Genomic DNA, 17,367 nt, shown 5'->3' with positions numbered 1-17,367 from the left:
AAAGCCTCTTGCAGGTAATCTCAGACCCCCTGGGAGGGTTTGGGGGGTGGTTCTTTGGAGAACACTCTGAGAAGCACTGCTCTAAAGTATACATTGTAAAGTAGAAGCAAAGTGGAATTTCTAGGCATATGTATGTATCTTCTGCTTTATTAGATAATGCCACACTGTTTTTTAGTGGTTTGTATCACGTCACATAACCACTAGAAGTGAGCAAGGGATCTTGTTACTCTACATACTGCTCACCAATGTCTTGTATTGTTACACTTTTGCCCAACTGGTGGTGTGTACTTGTGCAAACTCATGAGTCAGAAAATAGAACCCACCTTTCCTACTTTGAAATTCATTCCTCCTTCCACTCACAGACACAAATAAGCTTTCTGTTTCTGACCCAGTTCTCAGGAAAGTGCAGTCTCCCCCAGATCTTATCTCCTTAGAGCTCCTTTCCCGCATGCGGAGGGTTTGGGCCCCCAAAGGCCACAAGAGTTACTGCATCCTCCCCTCACCCCTTAACAATATCCCTCACCCCTACCTGACCTCCGCACCCACCTCCCTCACTTCCCCGCCTGGCTCCTACCACCGAATCTGTATTTACTTCTCATCAAGCCCTCTACCACCCTCTGCTGATCATCTTAAAGTGCACGAGCCTCACCATGGTCATTTATTAAAAAATGGAATGATACCTAATTTGTGTTTTTATGCACAAGAAAATGTATAATTTAAGAAATCAACACCTGTTAGTTACCTACTATTTTTTTAAGCACTCCAACACAAACCAGTGTGTGATCATAGGTAAGTTACTCAACTTTTTAGATCTTCGATTTCCTTATCGGTAAAACAGGAGTCATAATACCTTCCTTTACGGGAGAAGGATCAAAAGACCTGGGTAATAGGCTTAGCATAGTGCCTACTGATAATGAACCCTCAACTGATGTTTATTTTTATTTAACAAAAGCTTACTGAGTGCCTACTATATGATGATCATTCTCCTGGGTACTCTTTGCAAATATTAAGGTCTTGTAATAATCGTCTGGGTTAGCTAGTATTATCCTCATTTTACAGTTGCGAAGACTGAATTAGAGAGGTTAAGCAACTGGCCCAAGGTCACACAGCCAGTAAGTAGCAGAACAGGGATTAAAAGTCCTGTAGGGAGTGGTCCCAGTATTCAAGCTCCTGGCTAAACTGCTTCCCCCAAATATTTGTTATTATTTATGAGAAAACTCTCAGCAAGTTGCAAAGTGCTCTACTACCAGTTATTAGCCCCGTAGGGTAAAATGAGCTCCTCATAACTCCTTCGGAGACACCCCCACCCCCAGCGATCAGTTCTCACAAGAACAAGAAAAACTGTAGTTTATGCTCGCTGAGCTGTACCAGCCGGCCACAAGCCCTATCTAGACACCGGCTGGACACACCCTTTTTTCTGGGCCCGCCCTGCCACGCTCATTACGCTGGCCCCGCCCCTCGCCTCTGGCGCCGACGGAGACCACGCACACGTCTCGCGAGCTTCCACGTACACACTCCAAGGCCTCTCCCCACTGCCCGGGCCGAGCACATCCGGGTTGCTGGAGCAGGTGCCTCAGGCCCCGCCCCCTTTTGCCAGGCGCGAGCCCCACTTCCGGCCATCTCAGGCCTTTTCCGCCAGTGCTGTGCCGGCTTTATCTCTGCTCTGTAGGTCGTTCCCGGCCGCAGGCCCCGGTCTCTCGCGCCCTTACCTCTCTCTCAGCGGCTCGTCGCTCATCGCGAATCTCTCCGTGGCCCGGAGCGACTCCCGTGCGTCTTCGCGGGCGGCCCGGACTGAGGCCTGCCGCTCGTGGTGAGTCCGCGCAGACGTGACCTCGAGTCTCCCCGCAGCTCGGTTGAGGCCGCCTCCGTCGCCTCGGGATGCCGGGGCCGGGGTCCGCGCAGCGCTGGGCGGCCGCCGCGGGCCGTTGGAGCTGCAGGCTGCTCGCGCTGCTGCTGCTGGTGCCGGGGCCCGGCGGCGCCTCCGAGATCACCTTCGAGCTGCCGGACAATGCCAAGCAGTGTTTCTACGAGGACATCACGCAGGGCACCAAGTGCACCCTCGAGTTCCAGGTACGACGAGCTCTGAAAGTCCAGGGGCCCCAGCTCACGGTTCCAGGGTCGGGGCTGCATCCTGCTTGGTGACTCGTTCCTGTCTGGGTTTCTCCACTCTTGGGCTGAGTCAAGAATCACCTCTAGGTAGCTGATGCAGGGCATTTGCCTTTCCTGTTACACATCTTGGGCGAGAGCCATTTTAGACGAAATATGAAGATACAGGAGTTCCAGAAATGGTTCCTGTGACTTTTCCTTCTATGCTCCAAAATGTTCTTCGTTTTAAGGCCTATTGAACTTTCCCCCTTAAAGCACTTCTTTTAAAAAGAACTTCTTCCTGTTGTATAGTGCTCAGTGACCGGTCCCCTGCTCTCTGATTGACACCTCCACTTGAATCAGTTTTGAAGTCCTGCCAATATCTAATTCCGTTGTTTTTCAGTTTTTCCATTGATGTTAGGACTTTTGGTTAATGCTGTCCCTGTCACAGGAAGAGCTCCTTTCGAGGCTAGAAGACCATCTGCCAAAGGCATTGAACGAATAGCTGTGATAAATGAGAGGACCCTTTTCATCTTTGGGATTTTAATAGGAAAGAAACTTTATTTAACAGAATGTACTTTCTTAAGTTTGCTACAACAATCTTTATTTCTTTTCTTTTTTTTTTTTTACTTTATTTATTTATTTTGACAGAAAGAGGGGGAGAAAGCAGATGTGTGGGGGGAGGGGCAGAGAGAGAGACTCCCAAGCAGGCTCCATGTGGTCAGCACAGAGCCCGACGTGGGGCTCAGTCCCACCAGCCATGAAATCATGACCTGAGCAGAAATCAAGGGTCGGACCTTAATCAACTGAGCTACCCAGGCACCCCAACAGTCTTTATTTCTGTTTTGTTGGTAGACTCATTTAACTTATTTGAGCAGCTGTTGAGTGCTAGGTGCTGGTGATAGGAAGTGGTACAAATAGATTGTTTCGCCACCATCATTCTCAATTCCTTCTGCATCCAACCCTTTTCTTAATTAGTACCTGCTCATTCATCAAAACTACCTTAAGAGCAGAAAATCTGGGTGTCTCAGTCGGTTGAGTGTCTGTCTGACTCTTGATCTCGGCTCCAGTCGTGATCTTACGGTTCGTGAGTTCAAGCCCCCTTATCAGGCTCCTCACTGACAGTGCAGGGCCTGCTGTGGATTCTGTGTCTCACTCTTTCTGCTTCTCTCCTGCTTCCGCTCTCAAAATAAAGAAATAATTTTTTTTAAAAAGGCAGAAAATAGAGGATAAACGGTCTAATCTTTGGGATCTATGAGAGCTTCCTTTAGGAAGTGATTTTAGGCTGAACTGTAAAGGATTAGTTGTACATACTTTGGTAAGGGGAGTGGTGAGGGAATAGAATAGCCTTTGCAAAAGTGTTAAGAGTGGCTGGGAATTTGAGGTCTATCATGAGATCCAATGTACTTGGGAATAAGGAGCCAGAGGAAGAGAGGTCAGGGGTGAGACCATGTGCCTTGCTGGCCTAGTTAAGGATTTTAGTTTTTTCTCAGAGTATGGGAAAGCCATCAGAGCGTTGTGAGCAGTGCAGTGATATGATTCACGCAGTTTTGGTAACTGTATGTTCACTTGTGCAGGTAGAGAAAGTATTAGGGTGTTGGAGAGATGGCTGTAGGAGACTATTATAGTGGTCCAGGCTTCAAGGGTGGTAGCTGTAGAGGAGGAGACAAGTGAAAGGATTGGAGAGAAGCCAGTAGGTGAAATCAACAGGACTTGATGATGTTTTGGCTACCGCGAGTAAGGGAAGGGAGGCTAAGGATCACCCTTTGGTTTGTTTAACCTTATGGGTTAGAACGAGGGGACTGAAAAGAAGATAGCAGGAATCGTAATATAAAAATGTCTGTGTATTTCAGGTATCAGCGTCAGACACCGTGCTTGGTGCCGAGAATACCACCACTACTGTTATGGGCTGTTACGTCTGTTAGGTAGCAGACAGCACGCCAAGCATTTCAGGCGTGTTACTTAATTCTCAGGACACCTCCATAGGAAATGGGTAGAGTCTTACTTCTTCCTTACTTAGGAAGCTAAGGCTTTGAAAGCTTTAAGCCCAAGGTCACAAAACGTAGCACGTGGCAGAATGAGTATGCAGTTCCAGGTTAAGTCCTTAACTCCTATACACTACCTCCCAAAGGTCAGTGAGACTGACCTTGACCTCAGGGAGCTTACATGGATACATGCAGTCATGCAGTGTTAAATGCAACAGTGAAGGTACACACTAGGTACAGTGCTGGGCAGAAGGAGAGGGCTCATCCAGGGAAATGTCACCGAGGGGCTGATGTTTGAATTGTGTCTAGGAAAAAGAGGAGCTACTCTACAAGATGGCATAGGGGAGAGGACATCCTAGGCAGGTAGATTGTGTTTGTGAGACTCAGTTCCTGAAATTAGCTTGAGCCCACACTGAAGTACAGTGAGTAATAGTGTTGCTTTGTAACTGTGGGTCCAAGGGCTTCAGGGGTGATTTGTCCCAGTTTGTCAGCATTGTTTGTTGGTAATAGTGAGATTGATGATTTGTACCTGATCTTGGTGAGATATCCCCCAGCCCCCCAAAAGGCTGTGCTGTTGAGACTGGTAATATAGCAGGGATGTGCCTGTGTGACCAGTGACAGGCCTCTTCTTGGGACTCACTGGTTGCAAGGTGTTCCTTGCACACTTGTGTGGTTCCTAGTCGAGAGTCTTTGTTTGGCTACAGTCCTCACAGAGGGAGGACAAAGGAGCCCATGCCTCACCTCCCCGACCCCCTTCTGGTGGACACTTTGACTGTGATGTTTTATATTATGTTGTTTCCCTGTAATAAGCCGTAGATCTGTAAGTATCGTCGTTTTGGGTCCTGTGATTGGTGAGCAAACAGGACCTGTTTAGCTCACCACTGTTTGAGCAGATGTAAAACAAAGATCTGTTCAGAGAACTTCTGGCAGTCTGCTATTTTTGGAACACAGAGAAAGGGTTGTTGAGGCCACCTTGAGACACAGAGGAGTGGTATGGCACTGTTAACAGGTTGGGATTTTTCTGAATTTATCACAAGGTTTTAAGCGAACGGGTGATGGGGAGGCCAGGAGACGTGGGAGGGGCGACTCTACTGGCATCTGGTGAACGGAAACCAGAGATGGTTGTAAACATGCCGCGGTGCCCGGGGCAACGCAACCCCCTGCCACAAACAATTATCCGTCCCTAAACCAACTGGGACTGAGAACCCCTGGGTTTTGAGGGAAGAGAGATTGGGTTACGGGAAGACCTTTTAGGACGTTGTGGCTTCAGTCCTGTCTAGACTCTGGATTAGGAGTGGAAGAGGCCGGATGAATTTGAGGGAGGCAGCAACGTCAAGAAATTTGTGTGACTAACCGGACAAGTAGGGAGACTTCGTTTGGGATGATTCCCAGTTTCTACATTACGTGACCGGACAGATTCTAAAGGGGTATTTTTTATCTGAAATAAGATGATTTGTTTGGAAGTTTGCTGGAGGAAGAGTGGCATGGTGATCTGTTCTGGTCCTGTTCAGTTTTGTTGTATTTGACCATTCACAGCACAACGGCCAAGTACGAATAATCAGGTACATAAAAATGAAGTCATGACTTTCACCTGGAGGAAAAGTTGTTGACATTGGAGAGGCAGTAAATGCCCAGTTGATAAGACACTTTTTAAGTCGAAACATCGTACCTGTATGTTAATATTTACATATTAACAGTTTCCTTAGCAGTTTCCTCAGTACATAGTTATATTTCATTTATTTGTTAAAGTGATCTTGTAACATAGTTCAGTTATTCATCGTATTTTCTAAGTGACAAAAGGTCACATTAGCAGCTGATCCTTCTTTGAAGTGCGAGGTTTGATCTCTGTTCTGCAGATCTCGAATGGCAACATCGTGCTCACCGGGAGCGTTCACACTTGAAAGTACAGGCTTGTGCCACCTGCTCTCATGGGGGTTGGGAACGCTCAAACCTGCGTCTCTTCTTCCTCACTTCTTTCCCATTCTTTCAGCCTGCACCCTTTGTTTCTTACATCCCCCCTCCCTCTTTCTTCCTACTTAATTCTTTGTCCTCTAAGGAGGCCTTTCTCCTCTTTAATCCTTTTCTCCTTTTCCTCTCTCATTATGCTTGTCTACTTACCTCAGGAAGAACCTCCCTCCCCTTCATTTGTACGACCCAAATGGGCCTTTGAATTGTAACTGATGAAGCACAAGCCCTTGAAAATAACTCCAAAGTCCTCTTCAGAACTTTTCATTTACCCCCCTGGCTTTCCTTTCAAATATGTTTGCCCTTTAATACAGGCTTCCAGATAAGCAAAAGATTTGTTTGCTTTTGTTTTGTTTTTGCTTTAATCACAAGTGTATAAACAGGATAGTTTAATCATTGATATTTCTCTGGGAAACAAATATGTAAAATGAGGCTATACTGTTAGAATCAATAGCCCAAGGGTCTGTTCAGTCCATAATGCTGTTCAAAACAAAAGGTGTATCAAATTCCATATAACCGATGTAGAGAAGCACTTAAGAAACAAACCTAAATTTGGCATTAAAGTGAATTTAAGTTCTATAATAGATATATGCTTGGGGTGTTACGCTAAGGACTGGTCTGCTTTCCTCCTGCACTACGCTATCTGTGTGTGTGCTTGGATGGTGCACATAGGAAATGAGGGGAGAAAATTTAGGGAAGGAAAATACTACATGGCAGTGAGCTTAAGGGTCAAGAGTGTGACTTTGGGGTTCAGATTCTGTCTCTGCCTTTTACTAGATGAGCAATCTTGGGTAGGTTGCTTATCTTAACTCAGTTTCTCAGTTTGTCAAATGGAGGGCAGAAACCCTCTCTTGTAGGTTTGTTGGGAGATTCAAGTGATTTAAGAGACCTGCATTAATTAGAATGGTTATTTGGCTGGTTAGGTAGTTTCTCTGTCCCATCATGGGGAAATTTGTCCAGTGTCTGTAAAGCTTTGGTTGAACTGAAATCTGCCTCCCAAATTCCATCCACTGCTGGAAATTAAAAAATGTGAAATTGCCCTTGATAGTAAAAGTCCACTCCCAGGAGTCTTATCCTTTTAACAGGAAGTCTGGTTGCTTTGTCAGACTTGTGAGTTGCAGTGATATCTTTCTTCCCTTTTTCTCTGTCTTCATAGGTGATTACTGGTGGACACTATGATGTAGACTGTCGATTAGAAGATCCTGATGGTAACGTGTTATACAAAGAGATGAAGAAACAGTATGATAGTTTTACCTTCACCGCCTCCAAAAACGGGACATACAAGTTTTGTTTCAGCAATGAATTTTCCACGTTCACACACAAAACCGTGTATTTTGATTTTCAAGTTGGAGAAGACCCGCCTTTGTTTCCTAGTGAGAACCGAGTCAGTGCCCTTACCCAGGTAAATGAAAAGCAACAGAATGGTGTGTTGAGACGGAGGGAAAGCATAATTTCACACGCATTCACCCACTGATGAACACAGAGTTTGAGACTTTCACACAGTCTTTCAGATCCATCTTAATTCTTATAGTAGATTAGACATTTCAGAGAACTTCAGACATTTTTGGTGGAGACCACTGTGAAAGGATTTTATGAACTTTGAAGTGTAAGGAGGAGGATCCCTTCAGTGGGAAAGGAAATTTAGGAAGACTGGACAGTGCTCCAGCATTCAGAAGCATTTTTTGTGGTTCATGAGGAATATGGCTTCCATAACCCGGCAGGTTGGTATAACTGGAAACAAAATGATGCCTTCGTTAATCTATAATCAATATGCCACCTGGTAGTGTTCTCCCAGTGTTTAGTGTTCATTCAGGCTGCTCTTAGAATGTTTGCTAGAACTTAGGGCAAAATATTAAAGGTCAGTGGTAAGCCATCTAACAAAAATAGTTAAGGAAGGCAGGTTGGACTTTATGTTGAAGAAGAGCTTAACAAGAGAAAGAGAAGGAAAGAGATTTAAAGTCTGTGAACAGATGCGGCTCAGGTGGTGAGAAGGGCCATTTTCGTTCCAGCTTAAACAGAATGTGAGCTTAGATCTTATCTAAAAGGTACTCAATTAGGTATCCGAAGGAATTATTTGTTAATTCTACTTGTTAAGCCCTTAAAGTGGTATTTCATTGTTCCCAGGTTCTAGTTAGGTTGTTGGCCCAAGTCATGTGGTGACAGAAGCCATTTTTGTCACTTATTATTTTTTAAATTTTTTAAAATGTTTATTTATTTTTAATGTATATTTATTTTATCTTTATTTTTTAGTATAATTTATTGTGAAATTGGCTAACATACAGTGTGTAAAGAGTGCTCTTGGTTTTTGGGGTAGATTCCCGTGATTCCTCACTTACATACAACACCCAGTGCTCATGCCAACAAGTGCCCTCCTCTCCTCAATAATAACGTACAGGAGCCTTAACTCGTAGTCTTACTGTGAGCATTAACAGGATGCATTCATACACTCTTACTTTTAGAAGTGTTCTCTTATTTTACCATGCCGTGTGAATGGCGCTTTGCTTTGTAAAAAGGTTTTTCTCTGGGGCCCTTGTTTGTAACATAAGCTTCATGAATTCTAATTTGTATAAGGTAGCTTGCTCTACAAGCCAGATAGATAAATATAACACGTGAGTAGTAATAAAGCAGTTAATAGCTGTTAATCTCCTTTATTTGTATCACATTTTTTATCTTAATCTTATTTTTCTACTTTTGAAAAGCTAATGAGTCCCTCATACCTCCTACAGTTGGTGACACTCACAACGCAGTTGTTCACATCTTAGAATAGAAAAATGTACCAGCTGGTAAATGCAGAATAAGTTACCGAGTTGTAGTAAATCACCATTTTTCACCTATTAGTAAAATGATGGATCTGGAGTAGACAGTGTTACCAGTCACTGCTAAAGCCACTAGGTGGAAAACTGGGGGGGAATTGTACCATGGCTAGATCACACTGATAGCACCAAATCTAATGGCTATTTCCAGATGAAGAGGTAACTGGGCATTGTGTGTCTTCTGATAATATGTGTTAATGAAGTGCACAACATTGGAAGTTAGAAGGAAGTTGGAAATGCTGCAGGACAGAGAACCCAGTTTCTTCAAGTGGGAAGGGAAGACAGGAAGAGAACCAACAGATTGAAGAACCCTTGAAGGACACATCAGCCAGATGATTGGGGTCGAAGCTGTTTGGATTCTGATTTGGAAACAACTTTCGAGATATTTAGGGAAATTTGAATACCGAGTTTATATTGAAAACTCTAAGGAACTATTTTTCAATTGTTTTACGTGTGCTAATGTTACCAGGGTTGTAGCTTTTAGTGTAGTGTTGCCTTGCAGAAATGAATATAAAGTATAAAAGTATAGTTAAAATGATAACAGCTAAGGGATTTGCCTCAAATTAATTGGAGTGGGGAGAAAAATAGGTGAGGAATACGTACATATTGGTGAAGCAAGATTAGCCACATGTTAATGATTGACCTGGGGGCTCACTGTACCATGTTCTTTGGAATATGAACTTTTTGGACATGGACTTAAATCTGAACACTTCTCCTTATTAGAAGAGGTAGGGAAAAAAGGGAAACCTCTCAAAAATTATACGAATCCGTGCAGTTAGTCCCTTTATTTCTGTGATGTTCTTTCATCCAGCGCTTCTTAACCCTTACTCCGTGTCAGACTTCCAGGAATCCTTAAACATTCTGAATTTGTGTCAGATCCTCGCTTTTGTGCACGCTTCCCAGGATTAGCCTCCGTCCCGCTTTGAGAACGCCTGAGAAGGAGCGAGAGTCTAGAAGTGCCTCCGGAGCCTCCTACCACAGATCAGAACACGTGATTTTTCATTTTAGGACCGTTTTGCTAATCTTTGATTCTTAGGGCCCTCGACAAAACAGGAACAGGAAAAACGTTTGAGTGTCCATCTAACAGGTACATGCAGTTTGTGGACCACGTAATTTCTCGTACTTCGTGGACCACGTAATTTCTCCTACTTTGTAGAAGCACCTTTAATGGAATATTTTTATAAGTGATTTCTTTCATCTTACTTTGGCAAAAACTTTATTAAATGTTTGAATTCTTTTCTAGTTCTCTATTCCTTCACAAAAAGTAAGACCGGAAAAAAGAAATCCCAGAATCTTTTGAGAGATTCTGTGGATTTATTAGTGAAAGGAGGGAAGAAGTTATACAAGTCGTAAACACTGTAGTAGAGAGGAGCCCAAATAACTTTGTGACATGGGGGTATTCTAGTGACTGAGTTAGCTTGACAGTTTTGGGGTCTAAAGGAGAGAGAGGAGCAGAAAGGAAAATGAGAAGGTTGCTAAGATAAACTTCATTTATTGGAGAATTTTCCAGAATACAGGAAAGTAGTAATGTTCGCCATCTTCCTCCCTCTGCTTCCCATACTCCGTGGCCCTCATCACTGTCCTATTATCATAAAGACATTTTTCCTTTGTGTGGCTGTGCACAGTATATATCAACAGTTCCTTCCTTAGCGATAAGGGCGAGAAAACCCTCAGATTGTTTGTAACATTCTTAATACATGGTTTGTGATGTAGAATAAGTATGATAATAACGCAGGTATTTCATCACTAGGATTAAGTTTTCAGCAGTAGAAAAATATTAAACTCTGCTGTACAAACAAAAAATTTAGACACTTACCCTTTCTCAAAGCAGATAGTGTGATGAATGTATAGAAAGGTAAGGTGTCATCAGATGAAGGCTGGCAAATGGATTACACAGTGAAACTGAAACTTCCTCCCACTGAGAACGTATGTGTTGGTTGACTGGCAGGAGGGAGGACACATGTTCAGCAAATTGATAAATTAAAGAAGACACTGACGCCCTGACCTATCACTTTCAGACTCAACTGCTTTTAAGATGGTTAACTTTGTCTGGTGCTTGGTTTATTTTTGTATCTATTTGGACTTTGTACTCATTATTGATCAAATTTTCTGCCCTGCCATTCTCTGCCTCCTAATTCATCCTCCTGGGGGAGCCTGAACTTGAAACTCTGTAACCACCCACTGTCACTGATAAGTATTTCTGCTGCTGTCAGCTTAGCATTCTGTCTAGCACATGGCAGGTACCACCGCTGTGACTTTCCAATTTGGGGCAAGCCGCTGCCTCACCAAATCTCCGGCCTCACCAGTTGTCCTAGTGGGGATGAAGGGAAGGGCCGGTTGCATTGCCGGAACCAGTGGCGTAAATGAGCGGGTGAGTGAGTGAGTGCCAGTTCAGTGGTGTGTTAGATCAGATGAGGAATTGAGATCTAACTGGAAGATGAATATATTAGATGGATAGGGCAAAAAGTGTCCCACCTACTAACTGCACCTATCTCTCTTTAGATGGAATCTGCCTGTGTTTCAATTCATGAAGCTCTAAAGTCTGTCATCGACTATCAGACTCATTTCCGCTTGAGAGAAGCCCAAGGCCGAAGCCGAGCAGAAGATCTAAATACAAGAGTGGCCTATTGGTCAGTAGGAGAAGCCCTCATTCTTCTGGTGGTTAGCATAGGGCAGGTATTTCTTCTGAAAAGCTTTTTCTCAGATAAAAGAACCACCACAACTCGTGTTGGATCGTAACTACGTTTTGAGAATTGCTGCACCATTGCCACCATTAATATTGCTGTCCTCTGGTTAATTTTAGGTACCGAAGAACTTACTATTGGCAACATTTTTAAACCTTACTCATACACTTGTTGGGGGGGATTTACAGCACATATCCCCAAACTGTGGAAAGGACACCTTTTTTAATTTGTAAAGGTAGACAAAACTTCGGAACTTATTTTGGGCTATTCATGTTCAATATTCAGCACCAATGATCTTTTCTTGGTTGTTTATATCTTCGCATACTAAACTTTGGTATTTTGATTCCTTTTAGCCATTTAAAAGTACTTTTCTTAGAGGTAGTGGATATTTTAAAAACCTTCCATTTAATGTCTGTGTGTTGTGGAGGAAGAAAATTGCCTTTTAATTGTTTATAGTAAAGTTTTGTTTTCCAGAAAACCAAATGTGATTCACTGTACCAGGCCCTAGTCTGCACTGTTTAATTTGAGCGTGGGGGGAGCCACCCTGGAAATGTTAGTTAATATTGATATAATTTTAAATCGATGGATCGTGGTATAATTTATTTCTTACTAGCTTGGAAACTGTCAGTCTTTTGTTTTTTGTCTCCATTCTGTGATTTTTAAGCCGATATGTTCTTTTTTCCATGAAGACGTTCTCACCACAGAGAAAAAAGTAGGTTTCAGCAACGTAACAGCATTTATACAGGCCTTAAAAATCAGTCTGTTAAAACAAGTAGAATAATTACAGAATAACTTAAGATCCTACATCGGGAGGCAAATGAAATGAGAAAAGTTTTAGTGAGTTGTCTGCGCATATTACATTTTCAGTGCTTTTACAGAGAAAAAAGTTCATCTGTTTTACTTTAACATTTTGATGGGCTGGTTCTTGCCCTAATGTGGCTTCACTGTCTGAGTCATTCCCGGCTTAAATTGACCGCTGTAATATTCATATTGTAAAAGTGCCATATCCTGAGGGGGGTGCTGCACTGGGAAGTTGGTTTCTTTGGATTTTATCCTTTCTTTTTTGTGTGTGTTTTGGTTTTTGTTTGTTTTTTGTCTTGCACATGTAATTTGTACATTTCTGGTCAGTGACCCGAAGATGATCTAAAACTTCAGAATGCGGTGTGTTTCTTATTTGATAATCTTCATCAATTGTACTGCATTTAATGAATATTAAACAGTGCATATCCTGTACGCTATAGGGTTTAGACTGTGTTTGTATTTTATAACTTGTATAGACCGAGCTGATTGAAATAAGATTTTGTTCAGGTGTTCCAGAATAGAATACAAGACACATGCAAAACTCTGTAGGTGTTTCAAGCTTTTCTGCTGTTAAAAAAAAAAAAAAAGAATTGCAGCTGCTTTTTGCCGTGCCTCCCTCCCCCACCCCAGAGTGAGCAGTGCTGAACAAGACTGTCCCGTAGAATGCTAATGGGATGGCAGTTCTAGTCACTTAACCACTGTGGACTAGAAGTTAACTCAGTGCAAAGCTATCTTTAAATGTCTTCAAAAAGTAGAACCGGCTGTGCACGTAAGAGCAAAACAAATTCAAAGGTGTTGCGCTTGCTCATTTCAGATGCTACAGTGCAGTGAGGGATGAACACGTTTCTACCCCTTTCATTCTCAAATCCTCGAAGACCAAATAGCTACTCTTTAAGCTATTCAGCAGCAGACTAGGAACTGAAGTTGACCATTTTGCAGGTTTATCTCTGGGTTTTTGTATCGGGATTGTCCTGCAGCTTTTATAAGTGTCCCTGTATATTTAGATTTGAAACACTAGCGTTAACGTGATTGATCCGCACGGGTGTACGTTATATGTCCTTCTCCGCTCGCCTGTCTGCTCTGTTGTGTTCCGATACCTTCCACCATAATTAATCCCCGTCAGGCAGCATCAGTGCACCTGGTTTGGCTTAGGTAATGCGGTCATTCAGTCTGCGCCTCCCAGAACTACACGATACTAGACGATTACTACAAATAACTTCTGATGAAACTATCGAGCTGTCTTGAAATTTTTGAAGTCACCGTTGTTTCCTGTTGTAGAAAATAGTACAGGCTTAGTCGACACTCTCTGTAACTGGTTCAAGTTTGACAGCTGTCTATTCTCAACTGGGTATGTATATTGAAATCAGAAAATACCGATCTATCCAGACCTAAATGTTTAAGAACTTTTTTTTCTTCCTCCTGCTGTATAATTTGTAGCTCCTCTTGTTTCTTTAATCCTTTTGTAACTTGTTGGAAGAGTTTGAATTTCCCAAATATTTATGTTTAGACATATGGCTCAGAATATATATTTAACATCCTTAGCTGTATATATTTTTAAAGTAAAATAAATAATGGAAAGGGCCTTGATATACAGGTTTATTACTAAAATATCAACTGTGTGAAGATCCATTTTAAGATACTACTTTGCTAATTAATCTAAACATGGTTTTTTCTATTAAAGACACAAACGGTTTGTGGTTCACAGCTCTCATCCTGGTTTGATGATAATCAACTTTGAAAACACAGTGGACCGAGGAGCGGTTTTGTTCTTTGGAAGGTTTCATTTAAATCTCTGTACATCCATTTTTGCTTCAGTTTGTGTAACATTTATAGTTCTATAGGACAAAGCAGACCCTATGACTATTGTTTTCAGAAGTTAATATATAAATAATTCAAAGGGGGTTTTCATTTACTTTTGAAAAGAAAAATTTCTCTAAACACGTGTGGGTCCTGCAGGATTGCACCAATCAATTCTTGTAGAATAAAAAAAAATCTTTCAACAAACTGACTTCACTTGTTTCTGTCAGGATTTGTCTTTTTACAGCTTCTTAAAAACTTGCAGCTTGGAGTACAGTTTGTAGCGAGAGAGTGGTTTTTATTGGGTGTTTCATCTAGACATCTCAGGGACTGGCCAAGAAAGAATGATAAAGAAGAAGAATACCACCTCTAAACTACCTCATTTTAAACCTTTTTGCATTTTCTCACTGAAAGTTTTGGGTGAAAGGGAGTAAAGTCCTCAGTTCCCTAAAAAGGTCTTTGTTTTTGGGGCGCCTGGGTGGCGCAGTCGGTTAAGCGTCCGACTTCAGCCAGGTCACGATCTCGCGGTCCGTGGGTTCGAGCCCCGCGTCAGGCTCTGGGCTGATGGCTCAGAGCCTGTTTCCGATTCTGTGTCTCCCTCTCTCTCTGCCCCTCCCCCGTTCATGCTCTGTCTCTCTCTGTCCCAAAAATAAATAAAAAACGTTGAAAAAAAAAATTAAAAAAAAAAAAAGCTCTTTGTTTTTAAGTAAATTAGCCTTAGGTTGTATAATGCCAAGTTTCCTCAATTGTTTTCTTACCCTTCATGATGTACTCACAGGGGACATTTGGGTTCCGGGGCAAAATTCTACAAAAGTAGCAGAGACCTAGCAGTAAATACAGGTTGATATGTGCAGTCAGGTGCTGCGCTAAGTACTTTACTTGCATGGACACATTTCATCTTGACGATAATCCTGTGCACTGAGGATATTCTTCCCATTTCACAGACAAGGAGATGAAGAAGGCATTGAGAGGTTAAGAAACCCCCCTGTATCTCGGTATCATTAGCACAGTCTGAGTGTGAAGCACGGCGCTCTGGCTCCCGAGGCCTCTCCCGCGACCACTGTGCAGTCAGTACTGCCTTACGGACACCAACCAAGGAGAGATCTCAGAAGGCTTAGCTCTCTTGGTTTCCCTATAGCTCAGCAGCAGTTCAGGGCTTTAGCTTTGGAGTCACCGCCAAGTGCAAATTATAGTTGTGTGCCCTCACACAAGTGATTGTGTTAACTTTATTTGTGTCTTCGCCTGTCGCTAAGGTAATAGCTGCTATAAAGAGAATAAAATGAGACGTTTACGCAACACTTAGGATCAGTAGCCACCCTATACAAGCCCTTAATAAATGCTGTATTTTCCTCATTGGTCCAGTTCTAGTCTCTTGATCTGTCTGAAGTTTCTGAAGTTTTTACCGCAGCCTGTATTCTTACGGCTCTTAAGTAAATACATAACACGAATATGAAAGTATTTATCATGTGCATGAATGATCTAGAATTCTGGTTTCAGAAATGAGTATGGTACTCTGACCACCAGGAACGTAACTTAGTTGGGGAGACAGGATAGGTCTCTGAGCAGCTAACGTTACGTAAATAGTGAAGTGGAATGGACTCAGAGAGGCTTAAGACCTTTCAGGGTGCTAGAAGTAAAAGAATATGTAGATCAAAAGATTTACTCCCCGAGGAGTTTTAACTTTGTCTCCCCACAGGGGAAGCTCATGGTTGTCTAGGTAGGCCAGTGGTTAAGTGGATTAATCTCTAATTCAGAGATAGGTGGACTATTGGCCAGTCCCCATTGCTGAATATTGAAAAAAACACATTCTTTTACTTCGTTAATAATAGAAGCGATGTTTGGTCTGACTTCTCTGTCATGGTTGTTTCCAAATCCAGGAAGAAAATACAAGGATGTTATCCCTGACCACCAAATGTGCTGTCTTTCATTCTACATTTCTCCATTTTATCCGTAAGATATTATTAGAAATGATCCTATTACTCACAGAAATCAAGATCTACTAGAAGTAACGCTGGTCTGGCACAATCTTTTTAATTAAAGAGAAAAGGCAGCACAAGAGTTTGAAAAATAATAATTAGAAGAATAAAGTCCACTCATCCCACCGTCCACTTAGATGTATTTCCGTTGTGTGTGTGTGTGTGTGTGTGTGTGTGTGTGTGTGTGTGTGTGTTTAAATGTTTATTTTTGAGAGAGGCACAGAGGGGGACAGAGGATCCAAAGGCGGCTTTGCACTGACAGCAAACTGCAAGATTATGACCTGAGCCAAAGTTGGATGCTCAACCAACTGAACCACCCAGGTGTCCCTATATTTTAAGAACTGGTATTCTATCGTCTGTAACAAAATTTTAAACTTAAAATGGTAAATAAAAGTGGACATAATAGCAGAAGTTATTAAGGGCGCCTGGGTAGCACAGTAGGTTAAGTGTCTGACTCTTGATTTTGGCTCAGGTCCTGATCTTGTAAATCATGGGGTCGAGCCCTGCATCGGGCTCAGTGCTGACAGTTCAGAGCCTGCTTGGAATTCTCTCTCTACCTCTCTCTCCCCTCTCTCTCTCAAAATAAACTTAAAAAAAATAAGCCTGAAAAAAAGTTGTTAGATGTATATAAAGAGGAATAATGTAACACATTCATATCACCAATGCTCAGGTTAAATGCCACCTTGCCAGCACCCTGGAAGGCTTTTGGGTATCCTTTCCTGATCACATCCCTGAATTTCCCCACTAGAGATCAGCAATGTTCTGGTAATGAAAATAATTTCCGAAGCACCTGGGTGGCTCAGTTGGTTGATGTCCCGACTCGATTGCGGCTCAGGTCATGATCCCAAGGTCATGGGATCAAGCCCCACATTGGGCTCCATGCTGAGCCTGGAGCCTGCTTAAGCTTCTATCTCTTCCTCTGCCCTTCTCCCGACTCATATTCTCTCTCTCTCTTAAAAAGAAAAAAAATTCTTGATGTTAGGTAAAGCATCTTTATAACCTTTTTCTCCAAGATTTGGGCTGTCATCTTTGTCATCTATGCTTTGCATTTAAAAAAAATTTTTTTTAATGTTTGTTTATTTTTGAGAGAGAGAAAGAGCACGAGCGGGGGAGGGGCAGAGAAGAGAGGGAGACAGAATCTGAAGCAGGGCCCAGGCTCCGAACTGTCAGCACAGAGCCCGACGTGGGTCTGGAACCCACAGACCATGAGATCATGACCTGAGCCTAAGTCGGACCCTCAACCACCTGAGCCACACAGGCG

General features: G+C 42.6%; 1 protein-coding gene across 1 annotated transcript in view; it reads left to right on the top strand.

Moving 5' to 3' along the window:
* The first annotated feature begins 1,496 nt into the window (after window positions 1–1,496).
* LOC122229894 overlaps window positions 1,497–17,367 on the top strand; it is a 44,579-nt gene continuing 28,708 nt past the window's right edge. The window contains exons 1-3 of the mRNA XM_042955457.1: window positions 1,497–2,070; window positions 7,192–7,437; window positions 11,351–11,583. Of these exons, the coding sequence (XP_042811391.1) occupies window positions 1,879–2,070; window positions 7,192–7,437; window positions 11,351–11,583 (671 nt within the window). The 5' untranslated portion in view covers window positions 1,497–1,878. The remainder of the gene's footprint in view (window positions 2,071–7,191; window positions 7,438–11,350; window positions 11,584–17,367) is intronic.

Source organism: Panthera leo, chromosome A1 (genome assembly GCF_018350215.1).
Source record: "Panthera leo isolate Ple1 chromosome A1, P.leo_Ple1_pat1.1, whole genome shotgun sequence".
Lineage (NCBI taxonomy): Eukaryota > Metazoa > Chordata > Mammalia > Carnivora > Felidae > Panthera > Panthera leo.
This window is presented reverse-complemented; position numbering and strand designations above follow the sequence as displayed.